The following is a 27,352-nucleotide window of genomic DNA, read 5'->3' on the forward strand; positions in this document are numbered from 1 at the left end:
GATGTTATAACTTTATCGCAGAAACTGTGCCATATCTATATATATATATATATATATATATATATATATATATATATATATATATATATATATATATACAGTGCATTGCAAAAGTATTCATACCCCTTAAATATTTTCACATTTTGTCAGGTTATAACCACAGACTTAAATGTATTTTATGTGAAAGACCAACACAAACTATCGCATACTGTAATTGTGAAGTGGAAGGAAAATGAGATGTGGTGTTAAAGATTTTTTTACAAATAAAAATCTTAAAAGTGTGGCGTGCATATCTATTCAGCCCCCTTTACTCCGATACCCCTAAATTAAATCCAGTGCAATCAACTGCCTTCAGAAGTCACCTAATTAGTAATTAGAGTCTACCTGTGTGTACTTTAATCCCAGTATAATTACAGCTGTTCTGTGAAGGCCTCAGTGGTTTGTTAGAGAACATTAGTGAGCAAACTGCATCATGAAGACTAAAGAAGGTCACACCAGACAGGGATAAAGTTCGGAAAAAGTTTAAAGCAGGGTTAGGTTATGAAAAACACATCCCAAACTTTGAACATCTCACAGAGCACTGTTTAATCCATCATCTAAAAACCAAAAGTATGGCACAACTGCTAACCTACCAAGACATGGCCGTCCACCTAAACTGACAGGTCAGGCAAGGAGAGCATTGATCCAAGAAGCAGCCAGAAGGCCCATGGTAACTCTGGAGGAGCTGCAGAGATCCACAGCTCAGGTGGGAGAATATGTCCACAGGACAACTATTAGTTGTGCACTCCAATTATGTGGCTATTATGGAAGAGTGGCAAGAAGAAAGACTATGTTGACAAAAAAAAGATTAAGATGTTCTGTTTGCAGTTTGCCACAAGCCATGTAGGAGACACAGCAAACTTGTGGAAGAAGGTGGTGTGGTGTGGTCAGATGACCTACATGCAAAACGTGATGTGTGGTGGAAACTTAACACTGCACATCAACCTGAACACACCATCCCCACCATGAAACATGGTGGTGGCAGCATTATGCTGTGGGGATGCTTTTCTTCAGAAGGGACAGGGAAGCTGGTTAGAGCTGTTTCGGAAGATGGATTGAGCTAAATACAGGGAAATCCTGGAAGAAACCCTTTAGAGACTGCAAAAGACGTGAGACTGGGGCGGAGGTTCACCTTCCAGCAGGACAACGACCCTAAACATACAGCCAAAGCTACAATGGAATGGTTGAGATCAAAGCATATTAATGTGATAGAATTGCCCAGTCAAAGTCCAGACCTAAATCCTATTGAAAATCTTTGGCAAGACTTGAAAATTTCTGTTCACAGATGTTCTCCATCCAATCAGATTCAACTGGAGCTGTTTTGGAAAGACGAATGGGCAAAAAATACAATATTTAGATTGCAAAGCAGGTAGAGAAAAATCCAAAAAAGTGTACCTGCAGCTGTAATTGCAGCGAAATGTGGTTCGGCCTAGTATTGACTCAGGAGAGGGTTGAATACATATGCATGCCACACTTTTTTAGATTTTAGATAGAACACCGTGTATCATTTTCCTTCCACTTTATGCGATACTTTGTGTTGGTCTATCAAAATAAATCCCAATAAAATACATTTTCGTGGTTAATGAATACTTTTGCAATGCACTGTATATATATATATATATATATATATATATATATATATATATATATATATATATATATATATATATATATAACAAAAAAAGATCCACTATTATTTATTTATATATTTATATATTCTACTATTTTTAAAGCATTTTCACTTTCCAGTTTTTTTTTCCACAACTACCTAAAACTTTGGCACACACCCATATGGGGTTTTTAGTTGCATGCATTCATATTTAAAGCGCATATAAAAAGCCATGAGGTCTCTGATGGCTGATGTGCAGTAACTTCATATTAATAACCGGAAATATTGGAAAGGTCCGGGTACGCACGTGTGTTGTCGGTTACTAAGCAACTTACTATCCCATACTGCGTCACTTCCTGTGGAACAGAGCCGGAGTCAGAGTCGGGCGTGTGGACGCGCAGACAGCTGAGGAGCTGTTTTCTGATTCTTGTGCTACTAAGTATCGGATTTGGTCCAGTTTCCGGAATACGTATTAGCTTTGTTTATATGTGAGAAGTAGATACTTGGTTTTGGATTAGTTTTTTATGAAAGAACAGGTTTAGGACGGATGTTGGATACGATGTATCTTCTCGTAACGAGACTAACGGCGGAAACGGAAGCTGGAATGTTCCTCTAAGTGTCCAAGTTGTAACTCTGTATTTGTTTATTTTTTGGTAACTTCTGTGTCTGGTTGCTTTAAAACAAGTGCGGAGTGTGCGGTTGGACCCGGAGACACCGGAGAAGCTCTTGGTGCCACTTGACCCTGTTTTCCAGATACGAAGACGCACCTGAGAAGGACACTGTGGGAGGACAGTTTTCATTCGAGTTCCGTTGACACTCGGGACAATGAAAAAATGCAGGATAGACGGTGGGTTCCATCTGGAAACAACGTGCCTACTGTGAGTCCTAAACGGAGGGTGAAGTCGTGGCGACTCGGCTGGGAAGCTCAGCATGAGGAGTGACGCGCAGGACCGGCGACGCCACGCGGCGCTCCGGGGCGCCCGGTAGCCGCGGCTCTGTCCACCCTCCTCCCCCTTTCTCCCGCGGGTTGTGCGTGTCGCGTGCGCGAGGATGAGCGCGGACCTGGAGCGCGTGTCGCTGAGCTCCTCGTCGGCCGGCTCGCTGGCCTCGAGCGCGCGCGCGCTCTCCGCCAACGTGCGCAAGCTGCACGACGCGCTCAACCTGCTGCTCAGCGAGCTCGAGCGCGAGCAGTTCGTGCACTGCCTCAACGTTTATCACGCCAAGCGCAACGTATACGACCTGGTCCAGACCCTCAAAGTGATCCTCGACGCGCCCAGCAAGCGCCAGCTGCTCCCCATGCTGCGCCTGGTCATCCCGCGCTCCGACCAGCTCCTGTTTGACCGCTACACCTCTGAGGGACTCTATCTGAAGTCCGACTTGCTGGCCGGAAGGAACGGCGAGCACGAGAGCGCCGACTCGGCCCCCGCGCGTTCAGCTTTGCGCGCGTCCCCTGAGCACCAGAGCAGCACTGATGGCACTTCCACTGCGCTCGTCCCGCTCCTGGGCAGACATTTTCTCCCCGAACCGCCGGGCGAGGTCAGGCAGGTGACCCTGAAGCGCCACAAGAGCAACGAAGGTTTAGGCTTTAGCATCCGTGGCGGATCCGAGCACGGGGTCGGGATCTACGTGTCTCTGGTCGAACCGGGATCCATGGCCGAGAAAGAGGGACTGCGAGTCGGCGATCAGATCCTCAAAGTGAACGATAAAGTGTTCGACAGGTTTACTCATGCCGATGCGGTTAAGGTAAGTTCTGCTTTCAAAACCACAACGTTTCATATGAGAAACGGGTTTGGTTGTGAAAATGCCACAGGTTCTTAACACTGGTCCTGGAAAACCGCGTGGCGTGCAGAGTTTAATGTAGAGGTGTGCTGTCCATGGTGCTAGGATGCCAGATGCATGTTCTCTAGCTGCAGGAGATCTCCAGGTCTTCCTGCCAAAGTAAAGTCAATTTTTATTATTAATAAAAGAAGTATGAAGACACCTTAAAGTCAGAAAAGGAGAACCAGCACAGTTTAATGTGGAGTTTGGTGTGCTGTCCATGGTGCTATAATGCCAGATGCATGTTCTCTAGCTGCACGAGATCTCCAGGTCTTCCTGCCAAAGTTAAGTGCATTTCTATTATTAATATAAGGAGCATGAAGACACCTTAAATTCAGAAAAAAAGCCTTTTTTTGTGGATTGGGTACATTTATCAGGTGGGGCCCTGTAATCATTTTCATCTTCTATGATAAATCCTTCACATCTGGAAAGCAATAAAAAAATGACAGCTGAGAAGTTTTCAGTGAGTTGTGTTTTTTCAAAGCCGTTGATTGTGTTAATGCAGTTCAACAAGTTTTATTTGTATACATCTTTTAACATTGTCACGAAAGGGACCCATCGTCATCTGGGTGGCACCGAATTTCCATTTCATCAACACTATATTTGAGCAATGTGACTGGAAAAATTCCAGCCAAGAAATAGGTAGCAGTAACGTGAGATAGAAAATAAATTTTTGTTACATTTTGTTGTCTAGCGTTAATCTCACCTTAAAGGCCGAAGTCTTAAAGGCTTTAATAGGAACACCACGTACTTATGTATTACAGTTAAGACTAGCACAAGCTGCGAGTGTTTTGTCTGTTGGCTTAATGGATTTGATCCTCGTTTAATAAAGCACTCACTTAGAGTCCCATCAGGATTCGAGAGCGAGCGGTTAATAAGTTCCACAAAGATTTCTCTTGCCTCATTATTTTCCCTATTATCTATGGCTGCAGTAGTGATTAGGAATAAAAACACTTCAGGGCTGATTTTATAGCAAATAAATGATAACAGGGTCAGTTGATGTGGTCAAAATGTGACCCAGTTACAATCAACTGAATGGTACTTCAATATGTAGCAATTTACTTCACATGATGGCATGTATTGATTTATTTTATTAGTTATAGTTCTACAAATGCCCAAAACAAAAAATTTCCTGATATCAATTATATTATAGCAGCTATACAAATTGTTCTCTTACAAGCTTCTCTTTTTTTTCTCCTCCTGCTTGTAGTTAATAAATTTGTTGAAAAGCATTGTGGAGACTTCTCAATAACAGACCTTACAAAGCACTGAGACACAAGAGTCCTTCCAGAGTACTCCTTTAAAATAATTCAGTATGAACAAGTACTCACTGCACTACAAGTCTCTGTAAGTAGTATATATGATTGTTTTTTATCATGTTTTTGATACAAGGGCTTTGACGTTTCTTTAAAAAAAAAAAAAAGACAGCAGGAATGAACGCTTTATGCAGATGTAAGTGTTAATGCCGTATTACTCGACTTGAAAAAAGAAATAACCCGTCCCTAGAATCCAGTGTGTCAGACACAGGGCCCATTTCCCTGATTAATTATTTATTTATCTAAGCCAAGGAGCGTGTCCGTCCATAAAGAAGTCAATGTGATTAGTTTTCTCGTTCGTGCCTCAGCATGGGAGGTCCAATGGAGCTGCCCATTTTATCAGCCAGCTCACTGCCCGCTGTTATCTTACGTCAGTAATTGCACACTGCATGCTGAGTTTTGATCGATATCAGCAATATGTATTCTCTTCATGCATGTATCAGGTATCACTGCCCCAGGGAGGAGAAGTTATTGTTATTTCGAACAAATAAAAGAATCTTAGGTCATTTCAGGCGAGTGTTTCAATTCGGCCTGGACCCTGGTATTGTTTTTTTATTTTTTATATTTGAAATATCCAAGCTGCTTTATTACATAGGCCCTGATTAAACTCTGAGTTATTGGTTGGCTTGATAGTCATTTTTAGTTTTATGCAAAATCTGTGAAAAGTTAGGACTTTAGCAAGCGTGTCGATTATGAACGTATATCAGGGTGTGTTTGTGTAGCTATTAAAAACAACAGACAAAATATTTTGGGTAGGTTGTTTTACACAGCTGAAGCCAGTGTGAGCAATAGGAAAACTGGTTTCTTGCAGAGATTTTACGCCTTCTGTTTGGCAAATAATGTTAATAAATAGATAATCAGATTATCAGATAATAAATAAAAGGGATATAATGTAAGTTATGTATTCTTTCTGTGCGGCCCGGTACCAATTGACCCACGGACTGGTGCAAGTACATTGACTGAAATACTTTACACCAGTGGTCCCCAAATCGCGGTATATAACAAGTATTTGAGTCAATGTACCTTGTTACTGTACTTAAGTAATTTTTTTTGGCTACTTTATAGTTTAACCGAGCATCAAAGGTATAAGCAACTTTTACACTCTGCTCAACTACATGTATGATTTAATATATGTACTTTTTACTTCATGATATTTCATTTGACAATAACCATCACCAATTACATTTTGCACAATCTTCTGTGGCGTATTTATTCTTCAGAAAAGGCGATATTCACTTTAATTTTATTTGTTCGTGGAACACTATTGGATCTTCTACTTTGACATAATACTATAATACTACTTTGCATTTTAAACTTGTTTGTTTTGTTTTTTTTAACGAATTGTTTGATCATTTTTTTCATTCTGGCATGTTGAGGAGGCTGTTGTGTTGATCTTTGACTAATTCAGTGTTTGATTTGTATCTTTGGAAATAAAACCTTACAAATCATTAGTTTTTGGATTCTAACTTACATGTGTCTTAAGGACTAGTGCATCTTTGAGCCTACTTTCATTTTGAGTAAAATAATCAAGTACTGTTTAAATCAGATACTTTAAGACTTTTACTCAAGTCATATTGAAATTGGTGACTTTTGACCTTTAATGGAGTATGTGTTGCAGTAAATTATCTATACTTTTGCTCAAGTATGATTTTCAGGTACTCTTTCCACCTCTGTCACAGAGTCAGCACTGAATATATATCTAGATAATGATATGTCAATGAGAAATATGTTGAATATGATTTGTGTATTGGGGCTAGAGTTATTTTCTGCTTTTGTTTATCCTGCCAAATGTACCTAGAACACATTCTGTGTTTTGGCTAGGTTTGCTCCTCATGGGTCAGTTTAGCAATCCAAAATACACAGTACGTTTGGCATTTCAGTTCATTCAGTACGAAATTGTTTTCTCACTGCAATCCAACTGCTCTGGTTTTCAATTAGAACTTGCTCAGATATGGGGCAAACTGGGTGTTTTGTTCTGTCCTTACCTGCTATTACACTAAAGTAAATTTTCTACTTTATAATCAAAGAGCATTCACATTCATTGCATGTTTTGTGTTTCTGCTTTGTCATCTTCATTTCTGGTCGTTCGTATGAAATCGAATTCCCAGAAGTTGTTCTTCCCAGTGCACTCTGTGGAAGCAAAAGCAATGTCTTGATAGCAGACCGAACGAGACGGCAGTGGCGAAAGCTGAAATGTGAGAAACACAACATCAGATGCAATGCAGTGTAAACAATGCAGAGATGCACATCAGCGATGCATCAAAAATGGAAAATGAACACACCCAGTATCTCTAGACTATAATTTTTCATTTCCGACTCACGTTATTTAGTGATTTATGAGGTATTGAAATGTAAATAGTAATAGAAAATAAATGAGTGATAAACATTGTATGTTATCTTAATGAGACCTGTTAAGATGGACATAGATCTTTTGTTCCCTTTTATCCCAAATCCATAACCTTCTTCTCTTGTTGTTCCTATTGCTTTTATTTTTTTCTTCTATTCCTGTTAGACAGTACAGGTTCTGTTATGGCCCAACACTATGATAGTCACATTGAGGACAGTGAAATGACAGATGGTCTTGAACATGACTGATCTTTATTCACAATGGAGATTTACACCTGACGAGCTGAATCCCATGTGTGCTGTTTGGTCGGTTTATCTATTAGACGAAATTGTATACTATTTTTAGCAGTGAGCAACCAAGATGTGCAATTTTCTTAATTTGAAAACGTGTATTATGAAACTGAGAGGGTTTGATCCATCCTATTGTGGACACACATGGCCTTATTTTTCTTCAAGGTAATAAGAAAATCGAACCAAAATTTGTCTATCTCTCTGTGTGTCTTGGTAACTCAGTGGTTAAGGCTCCGGTTTACTGATTGGAAGGTTGGGGGTTCAAGCCCCAGATTTGCCAAGCTGCCCTTAAACATCTGTGCTCCAGAGGCTCTGTAACATCTCTGACCCTGGCTTCCTAACATCGCTGGAATATGCAAAGAAGGATTTCCCTGTGCTTAAAAGTATAAATGAACAAGCACCTTTTGTATATCAAGACATGAAAGCCTCGAAATCCGTATATACACCAAACAGGCATAACGTTATGACATTATAACATTATGGCCAGTGAAGTAAATATCAGTGATAATCTCTTCATCATAGCACCTGGTAATTACAGCAAGTGAACATTTTCTCCTCAAAATTTATGTGTTACAAGCCGGAAAAATGGCGAGCGTAAGGACTTGAGAGAGTTTTACAAGGAACAAATTGTGATGTCTAGACGACTGGGTCAGAGCATCTCCAGAAATGCAGCTCTTGTGGGATGTCTGCAGTGGTCAGTATCTATCAAAAGTGGTCCAAGGAGAAAACAGTGGTCTACAAACGTTGACAGGGTCATGGGTGGCCAAGGCTCATTAATGCACATGGGGAGCAAAGGCTGTTCCATGTGGTCCGATCCAACAGACGTCCTACTGTAGCTCAAATTGCTAAAGAGGTTAATGCTGTTAATTTGGGACTGTTTTGGCAGTAAAAAGGAAGGCCAACCCAATTTTACGCAGATGGTCATAACATTATGCCTGATTGGTGCAATTTCAGCATAAATGTACCGCACTTTGTCACCTCTATAATAAAATCTTTATACAAGTTGAACTTCATTTGTTGCTTTAAGATGAAGTCCAGTGTATGGCACTGATGCATCTGGCTGAATGTAAAAAAAAAGTGAGCCGAGTACACAAAGAGATGGCGACAGCTGCCGTTCTATCATAAACACAACTGCAATAAATACTTTCCAAAAGCATAGTTTAAATATAACTTCTTTCTGGCTTCCCTCGAGCTCTGCAAGAGAGAAGGAAGTATTTTATCTCAGCTGCTTCTGAGTGCTTAAATTACCTCGAGAGCTTAATGCCACAATTGAATAAACAGTTAAAAACTTTTTCAGTCTTCCTCCTGCCATGAACCCTCCTTGCCTTATCACTCCCACCGGGGAGCTCTGGCATCACAGACAGGCACAGCACCAGCTGTAAATCCTCTGCTATCACGCCTTCACCTAGATGGAATGAGGAAGGGGCGGTGGAGGAGTGACTCCCGGTTAATCACACTGGTGCCCGAAGATGAACTTGTGGGATGATGCACGAGCATGCGAGCAGTCCAGAGAAAAGTAGTAACTCAGAGGCACCTTTTTTATCAGTCTTTCACTGTAATTATTAACTGCCCAAGTATCTGTGAATGAATTATTCATTTTTAAACATTAAATGTTCGCCGCTGTTTAAATGGGACAGACGAGGATTGACAGGATTAGACTTGAGTTTATGACAAGGACAGCACATATAGAACATTTTGGAGACTAGGTGAGAGAGGTGTAATTGATATGGTTTGGTCGTGTGCAGAGGATGGACAGGGGGTATATAGAAGGCCAAGGAGGGAAGACATGCAGGTGGTTGGCTTGAAAGAGGCAGATGTAGAGGGCAGTGCGATATGGAGACGTATGAAAGAAGAAAAAGCTAAAAGAAGAAAAAGAAACGGTCCCCGCTGTCCCCGTTCAACTCTGTTAGATGAGTATTTGCCAGGACATTTGCCAGGAAGGAGGATCGAGTATTTTGCGTAAGTAGATGCTTTTCCAATTTGATTTAAATACCCCAGCTTTATAAGCAGATAAAGTCAGAGTTAAAAAATAAATATGTCTCCATATGTTAGTCATCAAGCCAGCAGGCTGAGTTATCTTCATGTTTTAGGAGCAGAAGGAGGGCCATCTGTCTTTGGGACAATGCGAGTGTCCTCTGGGTCTCCAGTGTGCTTCACAGATATTGTGATTTCAGTTTATTCAAAGATGCTAATCCAACAAGTAGGGGAATTATATGGGATGCCCTCTGCCTTCTAGCGGAAATATATTCTATAGGTCCAGAGATTAGAATTTAGGTTTAGGTGTGTGTGTGTGTGTGTGTGTGTGTGTGTGTGTGTGTGTGTGTGTGTGTGTGTGTGAGCAAGAGAGAGAGAGTTTTTGTTCGTGCAGTAATGAGTCGTATCACATGATGGGTAACATCTCCTGGGCCGCCTGAGTTTGCCTCCTTCTCAAGCAAGCTGTGATCGATGACTGTGCCCTGCAGTCCCTTTTCTTCTCCCAGTGAAAATAAAGCTGAAACTAAATCTTCTCTACTTCTTTTACTGTCTACAATGTGTGGTAGAATGTTCATATATATTTAGCAAGCTCAAAATGGTAAATATATTGTATACAGATATATTGTTATGACAGCGTTTTAGTGGCACGTAAAGATAAGAGATTGAGTGGAAATATTTTGAGAATAAATCCAAAATGACCAGATTAAATGTGAAATATTTTAAAAATAAAGTCATAGCAATATGAGGTTCAAGTGGTCATATTTTAAGAAAAATCACAGAATTGCTGGAAATGTTTCACATTTTGCATAAAATAGACGTGGAGGATTTGGTTTAACCCTACTTTAGTTTAGGTCTTTCGGTGCATCATCACAGAGTTATAATTAGTAAACAGAAACAGCAGCGGTTCTGTATTAAACTTAATTTATTCCGAAAAAATAATCAGACAGGCATTGAGGAAATTGCTTTTTTTGTGCAGTCGGAAGGATAGCGATGGTTGCATCTGCATGCTATTTGAAGAGGAGACAGTGTTTCTCAAGAGTCTTAAGGATGATGATCAAAGAAATCAACCCTGGAGGAGTTGAACGTCGGCGCACTCAACATCTATGACGTAGCCAGTATTTCACCAGGGGTCTGGGATTCAATAGTTTTTGACTTTATACTCATATTTCTATGACTTTATTCTTACTTTTTTTTTTGGCGTATTGCTACACCTTTAATCTCGTAATCTTAGATTTGTTTTGGCACTTAAACGTTGTTGTATATGATAGAGTGGGATATGGTAGCTCACTGATTTGGACTTTGGAAGTCTGATCAGAAGATTGTGAACTCAATTTTCTGCACCACCAAAATCCCATTCATGCGCCCTTGAGCAAGGCCCTCAACGCTCAACTGCTCAGTTGTGTAAATACGATCATTTCAAGTCGCTCCGCGTCTTACGGCGTCTACTAAATGGCATACATATAATAGCCAACAGGATGAATATGGATGTCTGGTACTAATTGTCTAACTGCACTATGGATTTTGGACCGTGGTTCTGGGGATGTGTTTATTTAACCACAAGAGCCTAGGAGGCCTGAGGAGGCCTGGGATGCAGTCGGGGTTCCTGTTAATGCCAAAATGTTTTCACTGGGAATGAGGTGATGACTCTGTGGTGGCCTCTCGAAGTTTTTCTACCCCAGTTTTAGCAAATCCTGTCTTCATGAAACTCACTTTGTGTACAAGGGCATTGTCTTGATGGAACTGGTTTGGGTCTTTGGTTCCACTGAAGGCAACCATGAAATCTCTAAAATATCTAAGAGTATATGTTTTTTTCTTTAGAGTTTCCACGGAGTCTTAAAAAGTCTAAAAAGTCAAAAATATAAACATTATATGCTTTAAAAAGTCTTAAATTTGGTGTTCTGGGTCTTAAATAAATTTAAACAGGTCTTAATTTTCCGATGTCCATGTAACGCTGCCTTCATGTTCATTGAAATTCTTACGCAGCACATTAAAGTTTTTTTGTTGTCGTTTTAATGGTGTTGTAGTTCGTCTTTATAATTCACTGTATTATTCGTACAAATGAGACCAACATGGAACAGCCAATCAGCTTTCTGTTATTAGTCCGAATCTCTCGTAGATTGTACCAGAGACATAAAACGGATTTTATTTTTCAGCTATGAGGAAGTGCAAGTTTTGTCTTGAAAATCTTTGTATTAGAGCTTGGTTAAGGCATGTATTCGTGTGTGGGTGTTTTTGATGTCAAATTGTATTTATAATTGCTCTTTAAAAAAAAAGTCTTAAATTTAACTTAATGAAACCTGCAGAAACCCTGAGAATTTGCCACGGCTACTTTGAGAAGGGTAGGTTTTAGATGACCAAACACATAATTCTCTATCCTTTTGTCTCTCTTGCCTTTTTGTCTGTTTGCTAATCATTGAACAGATTAAATAAAACATCTTTAAAAATCTTTAGAAAATGGTCTAATTTTCAAAGTATTGTCTTTAACCTTGTAGACTCTGGTCCAGTGATGTACCTTTAATACGTCTAACAACTTTATAAAATATCAGAAATGATCATGTGACCTGAAGCAGTTTATTGCATTCCACTATATTGTAATGCAATGAACTGCTTTAGGTCACATGATCATGATTAAATGAAAACAGAATATATATATATATATATATATATATATATATATATATATATATATATATATATATATATATAATATTCTGTTTTCATTTATTCAGTGTGTTCGGTTATATGTGATATATGAGATGTTAATTGTTCTTTATTTCATGGTTCACATTTCGCGTTCTTGTTTTGTCTCATTCAAGCTGTTTGTTAATCGGCCGGCCCATTACCTGTTCTACATTGCGAGTCTGCCTGCTGTTTTGGATATGTCTGTCGTTTCTGTCAATAAACCCAGCACTTGCATCCAGTGTTCTATCTGAGGGTTACATGGGACATCCGTTTGTCCGTATGCAAAACTATATATATATATATATATATATATATATATATATATATATATATATATATATATATATAAAAAACTTGTGAACACGTTGGCCATTGACGAGACGGGGGGAGACATTACATGAATATAAAAAACACATACACATGGTAATGAATACGAGGACAGAAATAATCTCTGACTGTATGGAAACATCTATGTTTTTATGTTGATCCTGGGATTATATAAAATACTGTCTGAATTTGATCCATCTGGTCGACTGCAGAGCAGAAGGCTCCTAATGAACGCATGGGAATTGATAGTTGCTCCGAGCTTCATTTAAGGTCTGTTTAGAATTGTTGCGTAAATGATTATTTCATTTGGACAGAGACGCTCAAATGAGAATAATTACTCACTGCTTTTGTTTGTCCTGGCACGGAGAGATGAAAAGAGATTTTTTTCACATTTTTTTGTCGTTTACTGACAAGAAAAGATCAGTATTGATTGACTTACCAATCTCTCTCTTGCTCTCTCTCTCTCTCTCTCTCTTTGGTAGAGTTTGAACAGGCAGTTTAGGACACACCAGGGGCTTCTTTCTCAACACCTTTCAAACTGAGTTAGAGTAAAATCAAACGCGCACACCGTGATATATTATCGAAACAGGAAGAAAGAATGCCATGCTTACTAAAGCTGATAATTCATTCGTGCCCTGTCAGGGAGAAGACAGAAGAACATATGATGAGGGAGGAAATGAGGAGAAGTGAGGTAAGGATCGGGAAGGACAAAACGGTGGATGAAATGTGCAAATTCAAAGTGTTGCTGTGTAAAACACATGCAAGGAAACAGTACACATGCAAGAAATGAAATGCGTTACTGACTACAGTACAGCACTTCATTACAGCTAGTCAATCAGGAGGTTGAGGATGTTTTTTTGTTTTTTACATATGCAGAAACTTTCTTTACTAACTGAACCTTGTTGTAAACAATCGGTAAACACGGAGGGTGGGCGAGGGCTGTTATGAGCTTCTTCCAAAACAAATCAAATTCAATATTTCAAAACAGCATATATTTTTTGAACTGCTGCTCATGCGCCATCACAAAGCACTTTGATACACTTACAGGAACTCTGCCCTCTTCAGCATACACTACCTCACAGTTGCCCACAATCAACTGTTCTTGAGAATATACAGTACAGTACAGTATACACCAATCAGGCATAGCATTTGACATTATACAGTGAATATCAGTGAATATCACTGATTATCTCTTCAACATGGCACCTGTTAGTGTGTGGAATATATTAGGCAGCAAATGAACATTCTGTCCTCAAAGTTGATGTGTTAGAAGCAGTAAAATGGGTAAGAGTCAGGATTTGAGCGAGTTTAACAAGGGCCAAATTGTGATGTCTAGTCGACAGGGTCAGAGCTTCTCCAAAACTGAAGCACTTGTGGGATGTTCCTTGTCTGCAGTGGTCAGTATCTATTAAAAGTGGTCCAAAAAAGGAACAGTGGTGAACCGGTGACAGGGTCATGGGTGTCCCAGGATTATTGATATACGTGGGGATCAATGGGTGGTCCGATCCTACAGACGACTTTCTGTAGCTCACATTGCTAAAAAGTTAATAGCGTTAATGCTCAATGGGTTACGCCTGTTTTGGCAGCAAAAGGGGGACAAACACAATATTAGGCAGGTGGTCTTAATGTTATGCCTGATCGGTGGCTACAAAGTTATGCCTGATTAGTGTATACGGTATCACGCTTTTCACCAAGAGAGAACAGCCAGCCAGCTTTTGAGAACCCCATACAGAGATGGCGTCACAGTCCATTGAATTTACAAGTGAATTGACCTCCAAGTAAAACATTTATAAAACACTTAAACATTTTCCTTTTTTTTTAAAACTATTGCCTCAAACCTTGCATTAGGATTCTGGTCCAGTGATGTACCTTTAACTAAATCATGTCCAAGTGCATGTGATTGGAGAATAGATCTGTTATAGAGGTCAATGAAACTTGAATCACTACTACCAGTTTCTGTATTCATCCAGATTTGTATAATCTGAAAAGCATGACCATGAATTTACAAGTGCCAAAAGCAATGTTTTATTTATTTATTTATTTATTTTATAATTTCCTGTATACACAGGCACACATTAGACATTAATTTAGAATAAGAGCAAAGAACAAGTAGGAAACCTTTATTTCTTTATAGCTTTATTCATACTTATTTATATTTATTTCATACTGTTTATTGTTCTTTTAATATACACGTTGTACCTGATCTAAGTAATAAACTGCCGTTCCGTAGTGTCGACTAGTAGTAGTGAAAATTGCCAAAAACCTTCTGCGTTCTGTTCATCAAAGAAAATTGGACTCCTTTCTTTGTGTGAGACTTGGCCTTTTCCACCCATGATTATTTAGGGAGGAAGAATATATAGCAGTAACTTAATACAGCTCACTTGACCCCTCCCATCTCCTCTCTCTCCCACTCACCCACCCACCCAGTCTTTGTTCACATCACCTCTTGTTTAGACTCGAGTCAACGTCGGACAAGCGATAATGTCTTGTAGCTCCAGATGGTGGATGGACAGAGAGAGGTTTTGTGTGCATCTCTAAAGAGCCGGTACAGTATTGATGAGAAGGTACTGCCCAGTGCCATGGCTCAGTGTGAGGCTTCTGATTGGCTGCTGCCATGATCAGTGACTCCTGCTGGTAAATAATTGAAGAAGCAAGCCACCTCACCTGAAAGCTGCTGCTGCTTCACTGCTGTTAAGCTGTTGAGAGAGAGAGAGAGAGAGAGAGTGAGTAAGAAGGGAAAGAAAATAATAAGTGATTTTTCACCAGTACATTTTTTTTATTAGTTTTTTTTTTTTTAGAGATGATAGTCTCGAGTTGACCATGTTCTCTATGTCTCGCTTTATTTCTTTGATAGCATAAATTTATTACAGTAAGCATTCTCTGAGTTAAAATATGGCTATTGATATTATGCATGAACTGGGGGATGAACATATGCAACATGGAAAGATCCACAGCACCAGATCCATCTCTCTGATACTTCTAAAGAAATTCAGTTAATACAGTATTAATGTGTTTGACATTTTCCGACTATGGATGCACGGCCCAAAGCGCTGATGAAATTAGAGATATATTCAATTAAATTTTCTTTTTTTTATAAATGACATTGTCCCAAAGCAGCTTTGGTTATAAAGTTGGAATGTATAAGTTTACTGCTTATAAGTTTGTTCCGTATAAGTTGAACCCTAATTAGCAAGCCAGTGGAAAAACTCACTTGAGATGTTATAAGGAAGAAACCTTGAGAGGAACCAGACTCAAATAGGAACCCACCTTTATCTGGGATCATATTGGTATCAGTCATGATTCGACATATTTTCTGATCCCATCCACTGAGGTTATCCAACACAAGCTCACTTACTTCCAAGAACTTTGGATTGAAATCGAATTACAGCTTTGTTTCACTTACAAAATAGCAGAACATACACCAATCAGGTTAATTAATTCACCAGTCATAATGTTGTAAAGCCTGAACCTGGGACTTTTGATTTTACAGGTCTAAAAATAAGTATTGAACTCTAATAGCACACGTCACGGTCCAGTCCATCAGATTATTCCAGCCATGTTTGTTCCTTTCCCAAACTGTTTCTATGAAGTTGGAGGCACACAATTATGTCTTTGGATCCGGTATCTTCCAGCATGACAGTGCCTCTGAGCTCCATGAAAATATGGTTTACATGGGTTGTTGTGGTGATCTTGAGTGGCCTGTGGTAGAACTCTGATTAAACCATACTGAATACCTTTGGGATGAATTAGAATGCTGTTTAGATGCAGATGCAACTTTTATTTTCAGGTGCTCACATACTTTTGTCTATATGGTGCATTCAAAGAATAGTCTGGTATACATCGAAGGACATTTGGTGTATAAAATGAGAAACACTCAGCTCTTATTCCTTCTCACACTCCCCATTTCCTCTTTGCCTTCCCCCTTTTCTGTGCTGGCTTCATTCCTGCTATTTGCATTCAGAATTGGTTTTCCAGACATAGCTCAGGTCCAGGTGTGGACAGAATTAAGTGTAATTACTACAGTAATCATTCTTTTCAGATGTAATATTCTATTCTTGGCCTGTCAGTGGTTTTGGCATGATTAAAAGTTTTTTTTCTCACTTGCTAATCACTTACATGTTCCCCAAGCTACTCTTTTCTTTATTCTATCATGCATGTGTAATAACCTGCTTGTGCCAAGTATTCATTGATGCCACTGTTGTGCTCAGTCAGCAAACATACAGCTGATAAATGAAAAAAAAAAAGTTGCGCTCCCTTTAGCTATAAGTAGTCTTGAATCATACTGTAATACTCAGGGCAGAGGACTGGATCAAAGCATCGAGTAGTCCCCCAAGACCAATTTTTAATTTAGTCATGCAAATCTAACACAAACAAGAGCATTTTTTTAATGTGAACCTCATGAATATTACAAGGATTCTGCTGTACTCAGGCTGGGCTGTTTATGCAATTAAGGAGCAAAATCTGTTTATTTATTGATCACGACATTGAACCAAATACAGGCATTTTTCTATATTAAACATATGTCCAATTTGCCAATCATGCAGCAGCATTACAATGGATAAAACCATTAGATGCATTTGATCAAGAGCTATGGCAAGAGATGGGAGCGTTTTGTTTCCAAACGGGCTTTTTGAGTATTTCAGACAGCGCTGATCTTTCCCATGAGTGGCAGATGGGAGCAAGACACTGATTCGAAAAGGCCAAACTTGATTGGTCTGAATGGAATGCTACACTTTACACCCATGCTAAGCAGAACAGCATCTTAGAACACACAAACCTGTTATCTATGAACAAGAAATTGAGGTTCTGCTGCACATGCATACACTTAGACAAACAACACTTGGTCTTTTTGTCCTATAATAGCTTTAGTCCTAAATCATGAATTTATAGTACATTTATATTGTGAGTTTCATTTATTCTTTGTCAAGTAATGAAGCAGATGATAGCGGATAAATAATTTAACCCACGAAACCAACAAATCAAAACCAAATACAAAGCAATAAACAAAATTAACAGAAGGAAACACAAGTGGAAGGTAGATCTAGAAAACCACCAAAGGGCAGGAATGAGACACAACAACAGTAAATGGAAAACAAAGAGTGCTGTGAGACGTGAGTAAATATACATGTGCTTATTTAAATTAATGTGAATCAGCTGTACAAACATGTGGAATGGTGTGTAAAGGTTCAATGAATGCAGTCCCTATCCATAATCCGGAGAAACTGCTTTTACTTGGCTGTTCTGAATGTTCTCTGAAACCTCTCATCTGAATGTACTTCGTCTTTAGTAGTAGGTACCGATGGCCAAAACTAGAGGGCGACCGATTAATTGGGATTTTTTGCATTTTTAAATTAATCAGCATCGGCCAATTGCACTGCAAATTAGGCTGATTAATAGGCCTCCCAACACCTGCTACGATCATTACTAATGGATTTTGGTTGATTTTTTAATCATGTCTGACTTTTCAAAAGTGTCTGTGCGTTCCCTACTTACTCCCTCCTTACTCTACCATTGTTCGCTTCGTTAGTTCCATTTTTTTCGCGTGCATATTAGCTAAGCTCAATAGCCAGTCAAAGTTCTCTTTCTTGCTGATGAGCCCCGCTGCCAATCTGTCATGCAGAATCAGCCAAAAAACAGCTGTCGCTGTCCAACTAGAGCAAATGGTGCAGAACACACTGGAAGAACTAAAGCGGACCGACAATCCAACCCACCCCGACATTGCCTGATGGCCGACCGCCAGCTTGGGCTTTAAGTTCTTATCCTCTGTTCTTAATCTAGCCTTATATATTTCATTGGTTTAATATGATGCTACTTTAGAGAGAGAATGGAAATACAATTTTGGAACTGTATTGTTAGTGAGCCTTCAACCAGCTGTAGTTTAGGCTACAGGTAGGCACTGATACCAAAACGTGCTAATAAGTGCACTGATTAGAGAGGCTTGTGTAATAAATGTTTATTTGAAACAGTTTTCTGTAAAATCAGTCAGACATATCTGCCTAAAAAAATCTGCATAATTTTTCGGCTATCCGCTGCCTTGAATTCTAAATAGCGGCATCGACATCAGCTACAGAAAAATCCGTATCATTCGACCTCCAGCAAAAACAAATTTATTTTGTATGACACATGGGTGTTTAAGCCATTTGAAGATAATAATTCGCTCAGATGATTGAAATATTTTCCCACAATCTGGACGTGATCTGTGTATATGAAGAGCCCCTTTATTGTAGTGACTGTCATCTTAAAACCCGGCGCAAACGCTTCAAAACCGTATTTTCATATCCAACACGCTGAGATCGGCGTTCATCGCAAGGGATTTTAGAGGGGAAATGAAAATTTATATTCTTTAAGAAAATGATTAAAGGCTCTCATTGCCATTGAGATGGCCTAAAGCTGACTTTTAATATCATAAACACGTGTCATGCTGCACTGATATTAGGAAAAAAAATGTCAATAATTATTTAGCAGGAATGCCTGAGCGGTCAGAACATTCCACCGTTTTTCATTCTAACCCCCGGATTATGATGCCACAAGGCAATAGAGGCAGGCAGGCCAAACGACTTACTCAGAACAGCCAGATGAAGATAATTGATTCTGTTCAAAGATTTATATTTCTGTGAAAGTCTGAGAGCGCACAAGTGGTTTTTTTTTTTCTTTCTTTCCCCCGATGCAGGCTCAGATCACCACGGAAACAGAGATTAGTTCAATGTCAGAGAGACCTGGATCCGCACTCAACTTTAACATATGCTCTCTGACTGATTAGTTTTGCTGCAGAGAGCTGCCAGTGCGGTCCATCACTTTGATACGCTCGTCTCCTCGGCCAGGCCCGTGGACTTCCTCTGACAGGGAACGCTCAGCAGTATGGGAAATGTTCTCCTGCAGGACACATGTCCTCCTGAAGACTGTGCTAATGAGAAAGCTGTGATTTTGATAGGTGATAATAGTTGTCCTGTCATCCATCATCGCCATCACATCATGAAAGAAAGAAACGCAAGGAAGTCAAACTGAGCGGAACTTATTGAAACGTCAGAAGGATTGTACGTGCACAACCTTTGACTTTCTCAGTTTGACAAATTTGATCGAAAGTTGTATGGGTTGTTTCGAAGGTTTTAATGCAGGGATTAGGGTTGTTAAGGTAAAATGCTTTCCACTAATTATCTACTAATTTTCATCATTTAGGACGACTCTTAAAATGCGCTGAAGTACATTGTGCTATAAAAACACTGCAGACAATATTTTGAGAGTTAGATTGGTTTTTCTTAGTTTTTTTCCTAAGAGCATTGACTTTTCTTCAATCTCTTTTGCGCTGATTAGCACCGACAGTGTACAAAATTCAAGGAGAAGTCTTTCTTAGCAATATCTTTCATAGAAAGAACAACAATTAGGAGATTTCGACTGTACCGCCTGTCTTAGTGTTTTCAATTCATCTGTTTATTGCTTGGTTATTGATGACTTACATCAGAGAACTCCTGCAGCATTTGAAAGTCGATCAATAAGCCTGTTTTGCAGCAACCCGCTTGGTATCAATCATTGTTTAGCATCATGAAATGCGTCTACATGTGAAATCGGATGGGCGAAGAAAACCCTGGCTACAAGAGCAGCATTCCGAACCATCTTGTATTAATGACTAAATATTTAAAAGTCAGTTGAATGTTGAATTCTTCACCTCGTCGTTATGTTCTCCGTGCTCAAAGACACAGAGTGTAGATGTAAGCCATGTAAGCTCCACATTACTCTCTCTGCATGTGGCCGTGATGATGCCGAGTTAGCCGGCACTGTTCGCTAATTCTTAATAGCCTCCAGAGACACCGATGAAACTGTGAGCTCAAGGGTTATTAACATCTCAGCTGACTCCATTTGTGCTACAATTCTCTGCTCTATTACAGCCTGGGAGACTGAATAGTGATGCAACTCCATTACTTTTGTGCTTTAATTATTTTTTATTTATCAATAATTTGATATTGTACTAATTACTTTACCTTTTATATGGATCAATTGTTTTTTTTTCTTGTTTATCAGCCTTTTAGAAAAGTCGAAGGTAGACGTTTTCATTTTAGCTAAGGAGGACATTTTTTTAATCTACATGCAACCTGTTGATTAGCATTAATTCATTCACACTACAGTAAACTGAGCTCTCAAAGTGTGAGAAAATGTACCTGAATTTGGAATATTTACCACATTTAATGCTTCTATGAACAATGTTCAGGTATAATTGTTTTTATATCTGGATTAATCTTGGTAAAATAAGGTCTTTTAGTTATAACTTATATACCTTATATATAAAAAGTCAATACTGTACCATGTTTTTAGTTTTTTTTTTTGTACAAAATGTACAGCGATTTGCCACTAAGGAAAATGGAAATTGGAATAATGTTTGTATTTCACTGGAGGCAGTAAAAGGCTCATGGGATTCATTGTGACTTTCAGTACTTCAACTACTGTAGATGTTATATTTATATAATTATATAGACTTATATACTGTATACTATACAAAGACTTATATCTCTTTTTCTCCCTCTCTTTTTTTTATCTCTTTTTCCCTCTCTGCACTCTATCATTGGCTTTGCGTGCATCATTTATCATTTCATACATTAATTTCTGAAAATTATGAAAAAAAATGCTAATTAATGTCAAATGTTTGTCATCTATGTTTGGCAGATTTGGCATTTAACGTTCATTCATATGCGATTGGGTATTTACATTTATGGCATTATGCACAGTGACCTACATTTATCTCAATAATATATACACTACGGGTTTAAGGGCCTTGTTCAGGGGCCCAGGAGTGGCAGCTTGGTATGGCTGGGATTTGAACTCATGACCTTCTGAACCAAAGCCTGATTCCTTAATTTGGGTTGTGGTACTGTTTGAGGTTTCTTCTAGTCAAATCAAGGGGTGGAATTTTTTTTTTTCTATTTAAACACCATCTTTTCTCTGTGACCAGTGTAGATGTAGATACAGTTAGTGTATGTGGAAACTTTTCTGGGCAGGCTTTCCACTAGTTCTAGTGGAAGAGTATTAGTGAGGTCCCAAAGGTTAGGGTTTTGTGCAGGCCACTTTATTCAGCGCACACAAACATTGTTATGTGGGAACATTTTTTGGGCCCTTTATCCACTCGTCTATCCTCTCAGGTTGCTTTAGAAGTTCTGGAGTGCATTCAGTGTTCCAGGTCTTTCCAATGGTGTTCAATAGGGTTATGGTTAGAGCTCTATAGCAGGCCACTCAAGATCTTCCACTCCAAACCATGTACACTATATCTTCATGGAGCTGACTTTGTGCTCAGGGACATTGCCATACTGGAACAGATCTGCGTCTAATAGTTTCAGTAATGGAAAGATTTAATGCTACTGCATCCAAAGACCTTCTTTACAGTTGTGTTCTTCTAAGTTTGTGGCAACAGAATGACGTATGGCTGAAAAAGTCAGGTGTCTTAATAGATTAGTTTATATAGTGTATGTCTTTATGTCTATATTATGCTCTTTATTAGCTTTCATGAATGTGTCTAGCCATTTAGGTTTCCAGACAACCAAAAGATGGGATTTAGTACTTTCACCAGCTAATAGATATATTGTATGAAGTGTTGAACTTTTTGTAAAGGTGCAGCAGGATAAATATCATTTGCTTGCTTCATTATTTACCAAAGATTTTCTTTTAGGCTGCTATATTATCTAAGTAACACACATGTCCAGTAAATGGTCCGAATGAACTTTTTGTTGTATGTAGACATCAAGGAAAGCAACTGATTTGCAGTCTGCCGTGAAGAGCGGTTCATTCGGCCATTTGCACAGCTCAACATTTGTTCAGTTCTTTTGATAGTACAGGTACAGAAATAAATGAATCCTTTCTCTTTTTAGAAAAGTGCTGAACATTATAATTAAGCATTCAGCCTGAAGTGAAAGAAGTCATTCCCCCTATAGTGAACAAGACCATAAATAGATAATTAAAGTGAGCTTTTGTATTTCTTTCTAGAAGGGTTTTTAGCAAAACTTGCAAAAGACATAATCAGACTTTATTACTATATGAATATTATATACAATATTTATTACAACTATTACCTTACACACTGTCAGAAAGTTATTTGTGTAGAGGAAAAACAAAAAAAATCTGTAAGCAGTAGAAAATAATTACTATACTACAGAGCAATAAGGCGACATGATTGTTTTGTAATATTGTGTCAGAGATGGGTAATAATGCTGAGGCTTAGGGTTAGAGACCTGTGAAATGTTTTTTAATCGTATGTGACAGTGACGGTAAGCTACTCCCGTTTGATAGCTGACCTTATGACACTGTCTCCAGCCAGGTTTTCATTAAACCAGTGCAGCAACTCGTTGACACAACAGCCAAGATTGGAAGTCGAAGTAAAGGAAATGTTGTTTCATCCAATTGACATTGTCAAGACATCTGAGTGAAAGAGCACAAACACTAAGAAGAGCTGTTGTCGATTAAATTTTCGCAAAACCTCCTTCCAATCACCCACTACATTTACATAGATGCAAATTACACTTATTACATTATACTTGGTGTCAAGAGTGCTTTTGCAACAGCATTCGTTGCAGGCATTTAAAAAACTGGTGAAAACATTCAAGCTTAACTATTTGAAAATCTCAGAGTATTTGGAATAAATAGTTCATAGGCCAAGAAACTTGGTTGTAGCTTTATGTGCCTTCACAAGACTGAACTGTAGTGCTCACATACTCAAAACCATTTTTTTACAGGCATTCTCATTCGCTGTGGTGGACTAAACACCCGATGCTGACCACATTTTAATAGACATGAAGTTGGGTGCATCAACAAAAACAATCCTGGTGACTTTTTTTGAAGCTGTTCAAAGATGCTACCAATGACTTGGAGTCAGACAATACTGCTTTGAGTGCGTCTTTAGTTCTTTCGTGGTCAGTAAAACTAAGAAACCACTGCAAGGTAACCAGGACTGATTGCATTCTCACTGAAATTGCATCAACTTGTGTGCAACATCTGGACGAACTAATGTCACCGAAAAGTTTGGCACCAAATGGAATTCACATGCTCTACAAAATAGCAAAACTTTTTAGTCAAAGATGATTGATGATAATGAAAGACAAGCTGTGATCCATAACGTCAAAGTGATAGTTGATGAGTGGGGGTTTGATGAAAACACAGGAAATTCTACCACCACCAGGAAAGAAGGCTGCTTTTTAAGACTTTGCAGAATGGGAGGATGCTGAAGATACCATAGACTGGTAAAACAAACCAAAAAAAAAGAAGCAGAGTAGCTGGAAGAAGCAGTCAGTGTATTTAAAATACACAGAACCTTGAGGGTGCAGGACTAAAATATCCGTCCCTTGCAGGTCTCTACCTGCGGGCCAGAGCGGTACCAAGCGTAAATATTGCGAGCGGGAGTGGGAGAAAAAAACATATATTTGTGCAGAAGCGGGACAGAACCTCACGGGTTCTAATTTCTATATTAAATGTGATTTAATGCAATGCAGTACGATGCAATGCAAATAATATAATGCTGTACAATTCAATTTGGTACAGATAGTTCGCTTATTTAAAAAAAAATAACAAGAAAGAGATTAAATAAAACCAGATGTTCTTTTCCTGTTCTGTCTTCAGGAAGATGCAGCTCTACCTCTGCCTTGTTAATCTATATTCTATGTAACTCTCAGGACATCCCTCGATTTTCATATTGTTGTGAGAAACTTGAAGTGTTTACGAAGGAGAAATCAATCTACATATAAGAAATGATTGGTCACTTTCTAAATCTACTAACATCTACAAACAATTTTATATAAATAAGTAGTTTTTTACCACTGCAATTATTTTAAAAACAATGCATTGTGAAACAAATGCTAATTTGTATCTGAAGCACACTTTTTTAAATTGTTGACTTACCATCCTCAACATATAAAACTATATATATATATATATATATATATATATATATATATATATATATATATATATATATATATATATATATATACAGTATATATGACCCGACCTGTTCCAGAATGACAATGCCCAGTTGTTCAAAGTAAAGTCAATGGTTTGGTGAGGTTGGAATGGAAGAATTCAGGTTGCAGGTAAAAACAGGAGAACATGGAATTAGTATTTCCATTTCTCTAAGTGAGATTTATGCCTTTTGTCCATTAGCATGCGTGAAAGCGTTGCAGCTCATAATGGCACTAAATCGTAGTGGTAAGTTACTCGAGTCTCAGCCCACGAAAGATGTCACAGTGTACAATTTTTGTCTGGCTGCCAATTCAGTGTACGTACAGATTAGATTTATTGAGTCCTCAGAAAAACTTTTCCATGGCAAACTTTCTTGCTTGCTTGCTTGCCTTCTGCTTTACAAGAAAAAACACTTAGTGTGTCTCAGAATCTCAGGCCTTTCTGACTCGAACACACCACTGGTGTACAGGCTGTTGATTTTACTTTAGCTCAGTTCTGAGGGGTGAAAGAGCTGATGGTCTCTACAGCATGTGTGTGACAGAGAGTTCCCAGGAGAGAGCTGGAACAGCTGCGTACCAGGACACAGGTGGATGGTTCTCCCACCTCACTGCTCCATCAGCATCAATGCCTGAGGGAAAATGAGTGTAGGGGAGAGCTGAAAAACAAACAGACACAGCTAATGGGATGACTTTAGGGAAGAAATGACTGCTCTGACACTGATCGTGTCAGTTCCCACCTGCTTTCTTCCCTTTCTTCTCTCTGTCTATTTTTTTTCCCTTCCTGCTCTGTTTTGTTCTCTATTTTTTTGGACTCTCTCACCCCTAGGCACAAAGGTAAGGAGGCTGTGATGAATGACTGAAGCAACGGAGGGAGGACAACATGGAGAGAAGCACTGTATCAGTTAAAGAAATGGAGGAGTAATAAGACAGGGATGATGGAAGCCGTGGGTGATAGGGAGGACAGGAGGAAAGAGATGGCCCTAGAGATTTGACAAGAGACACCGATAGTTATCACTGATGTAGAAAAACATATGCATTGGATCTAGATTTAGTGTGTTGCTCTGATGGTAGTGAAAGACAAATATGACATGTGGTTGTGTCATGACCTTCGGACCACACGGGCCAGACTTCACTCCCCACGTTCATCAATGAGCCTCGGCCGCCCATGACCCTGTCCATGACCCTGTCCACAGTGGTGAACCGTGGACAGGGTCATGAGCGGCCGTGACCCTGTCCAAGGAATAAACAGTGGTGAACCGTGGACAGGGTCATGGGCGGCCGTGACCCTGTCCACGGTTCACCACTGTTTATTCCTTGGACCACTTTAATATATACTGACCATTGCAGACTGGAAATATACTACAAGAGCTTGCCCATTTCTCCTGCTTCTAACACTTTAAATTTGAGTAGAAAATGTTCACTTGCTGCTTAATTTGTCCCACCCACTAGCAGGTGCTATAATGAAGAGATAGTGATATTCACTTCAACAGTCATAATGTTATGCCTGGCCGGGTGTACATTTCTGTAGAATTTACACTTGATCAAAATGCTGAGACATCTGGAAAGTGAAACTTACTATCGTTGAGCTTTCAGTGTGTTCTTGCTCTGGTTAAGTTTGAATAGAATGTGATTATGTTGCCTACAGCATCTGTTCATCCAGGCTGGTGATAGTGTCTGGATGTTTTATGGCAAAACAAATAAAAAAACAAAAAAACAAATAAGAAAACACACACAAACAGCTGGATAAGAAAAGAACAGGAGAGTTTTTAATGATTATAGCAGCAGTTATAACCCTGGTGGTTACCAGAAAACTCTGTATGTATGGACACTTCACTTTCTACCTGTGCAATGTTATTTGTGAAAGCACTGCGCATTATTTTTCTTGGGAATTGGCAGGAAGGATGCACTCTATGAAGAACAAAAACACCACACACAAACAGCATCCACTTTACACCTGCCTGTCTGGCCAGAGAGAGAGAGAGAGATGGAGGATTGAGGGGCTTGAGAGATGCAAGCTGTAGGAGAAGCCGCTTTCAGAATGACATCGTGCACAATCTGTCATCTGATCTTCTTCAACCCTGTTCTGGTTGTCTTTGATGAAATGCTGTTGGATTTTTAGTTAATTAAATGGGATTAGATGCAGCCCTAGGATGCAAGCTGTTCATTTCTTGTTCTCTCTTTCTCTCTCTCTCTCTCTCTCTCTCTCTCTCTCTCTCTCTCTATCTCAGAGCTAATAGCTCTGCAGATCTACTTGAGGTGCTGCTTCTGGGCAGAGCTGAGTGGTCACCTGACATGAAAGAGAACAGAATAATGCATTGTCTGATAAGCAGCTTAACCCCTCACACAGATGGCCGGTGATATTGCTTATTGCTTTTTTGCATTTCAATCACTTTAATGCACTTGCATTGTAAACAGTCCTAGTGAATTTTAGAAACATACATATATAGAGTCAGATTCTTTTTTTTTTTTTAAATATTATTATTATTTTAGAAAGATTTATTTAGCCAAGGTCATCATACAGTTGCAAAAATATCGTATTCATGAATAGTTCGAAACATACTGTTGCGTTCACAATGATTTTTTTCTCTAATTAAATATAGTGTTATACTTTAATTTGTTTAATGTGATGTACATTTTTATTGTCTAAGCCCACCCATATGATGATGATGATGATAATACATTCCTCTTTTATAGGCAAAAGGGAGTAACATGCGGTGAACTTGAGATGGTGTTTGAAAGGAAACGACATAAACGAGTTTCTGTTTACTTTCACACGTGTGTAATACAAATATACCAGTATTGATGGTTTCCTCCAGACCAAAGGATCTGTTCTGTTTCATCAGACCAGAGAATTCAGTTTCTTCATCACCTCCCTGACTAACGCGCATCTCCCCTGATCGCTTAGTTTGGCCGGGCAGATCTAGGAAGCGTTCTGGTGGCTCCAATCTTCTTCCATTAATGAATAATTGAGGCTACTGTGCTCATTGGGACCTTCCATTCTGCAGAGATTTTTCTGTAGC

At 39.0% G+C, this 27,352-nt stretch overlaps 1 protein-coding gene across 4 annotated transcripts in view; it reads left to right on the plus strand.

Moving 5' to 3' along the window:
• Nucleotides 1-2,029: 2,029 nt before the first annotated feature.
• The window catches only part of whrna (whirlin a), a 130,019-nt gene continuing 104,696 nt past the window's right edge, over nt 2,030-27,352 (plus strand). For all 4 annotated transcript variants that reach the window (XM_046868485.1, XM_046868486.1, XM_046868488.1 and 1 more), the window contains exon 1: nt 2,030-3,391. In XM_046868485.1, coding sequence (XP_046724441.1) covers nt 2,699-3,391 — 693 coding nt within the window. In that variant the 5' untranslated portion in view covers nt 2,030-2,698. The remainder of the gene's footprint in view (nt 3,392-27,352) is intronic.

Source organism: Silurus meridionalis, chromosome 15 (genome assembly GCF_014805685.1).
Source record: "Silurus meridionalis isolate SWU-2019-XX chromosome 15, ASM1480568v1, whole genome shotgun sequence".
NCBI classification, from domain to species: Eukaryota; Metazoa; Chordata; class Actinopteri; order Siluriformes; family Siluridae; genus Silurus; species Silurus meridionalis.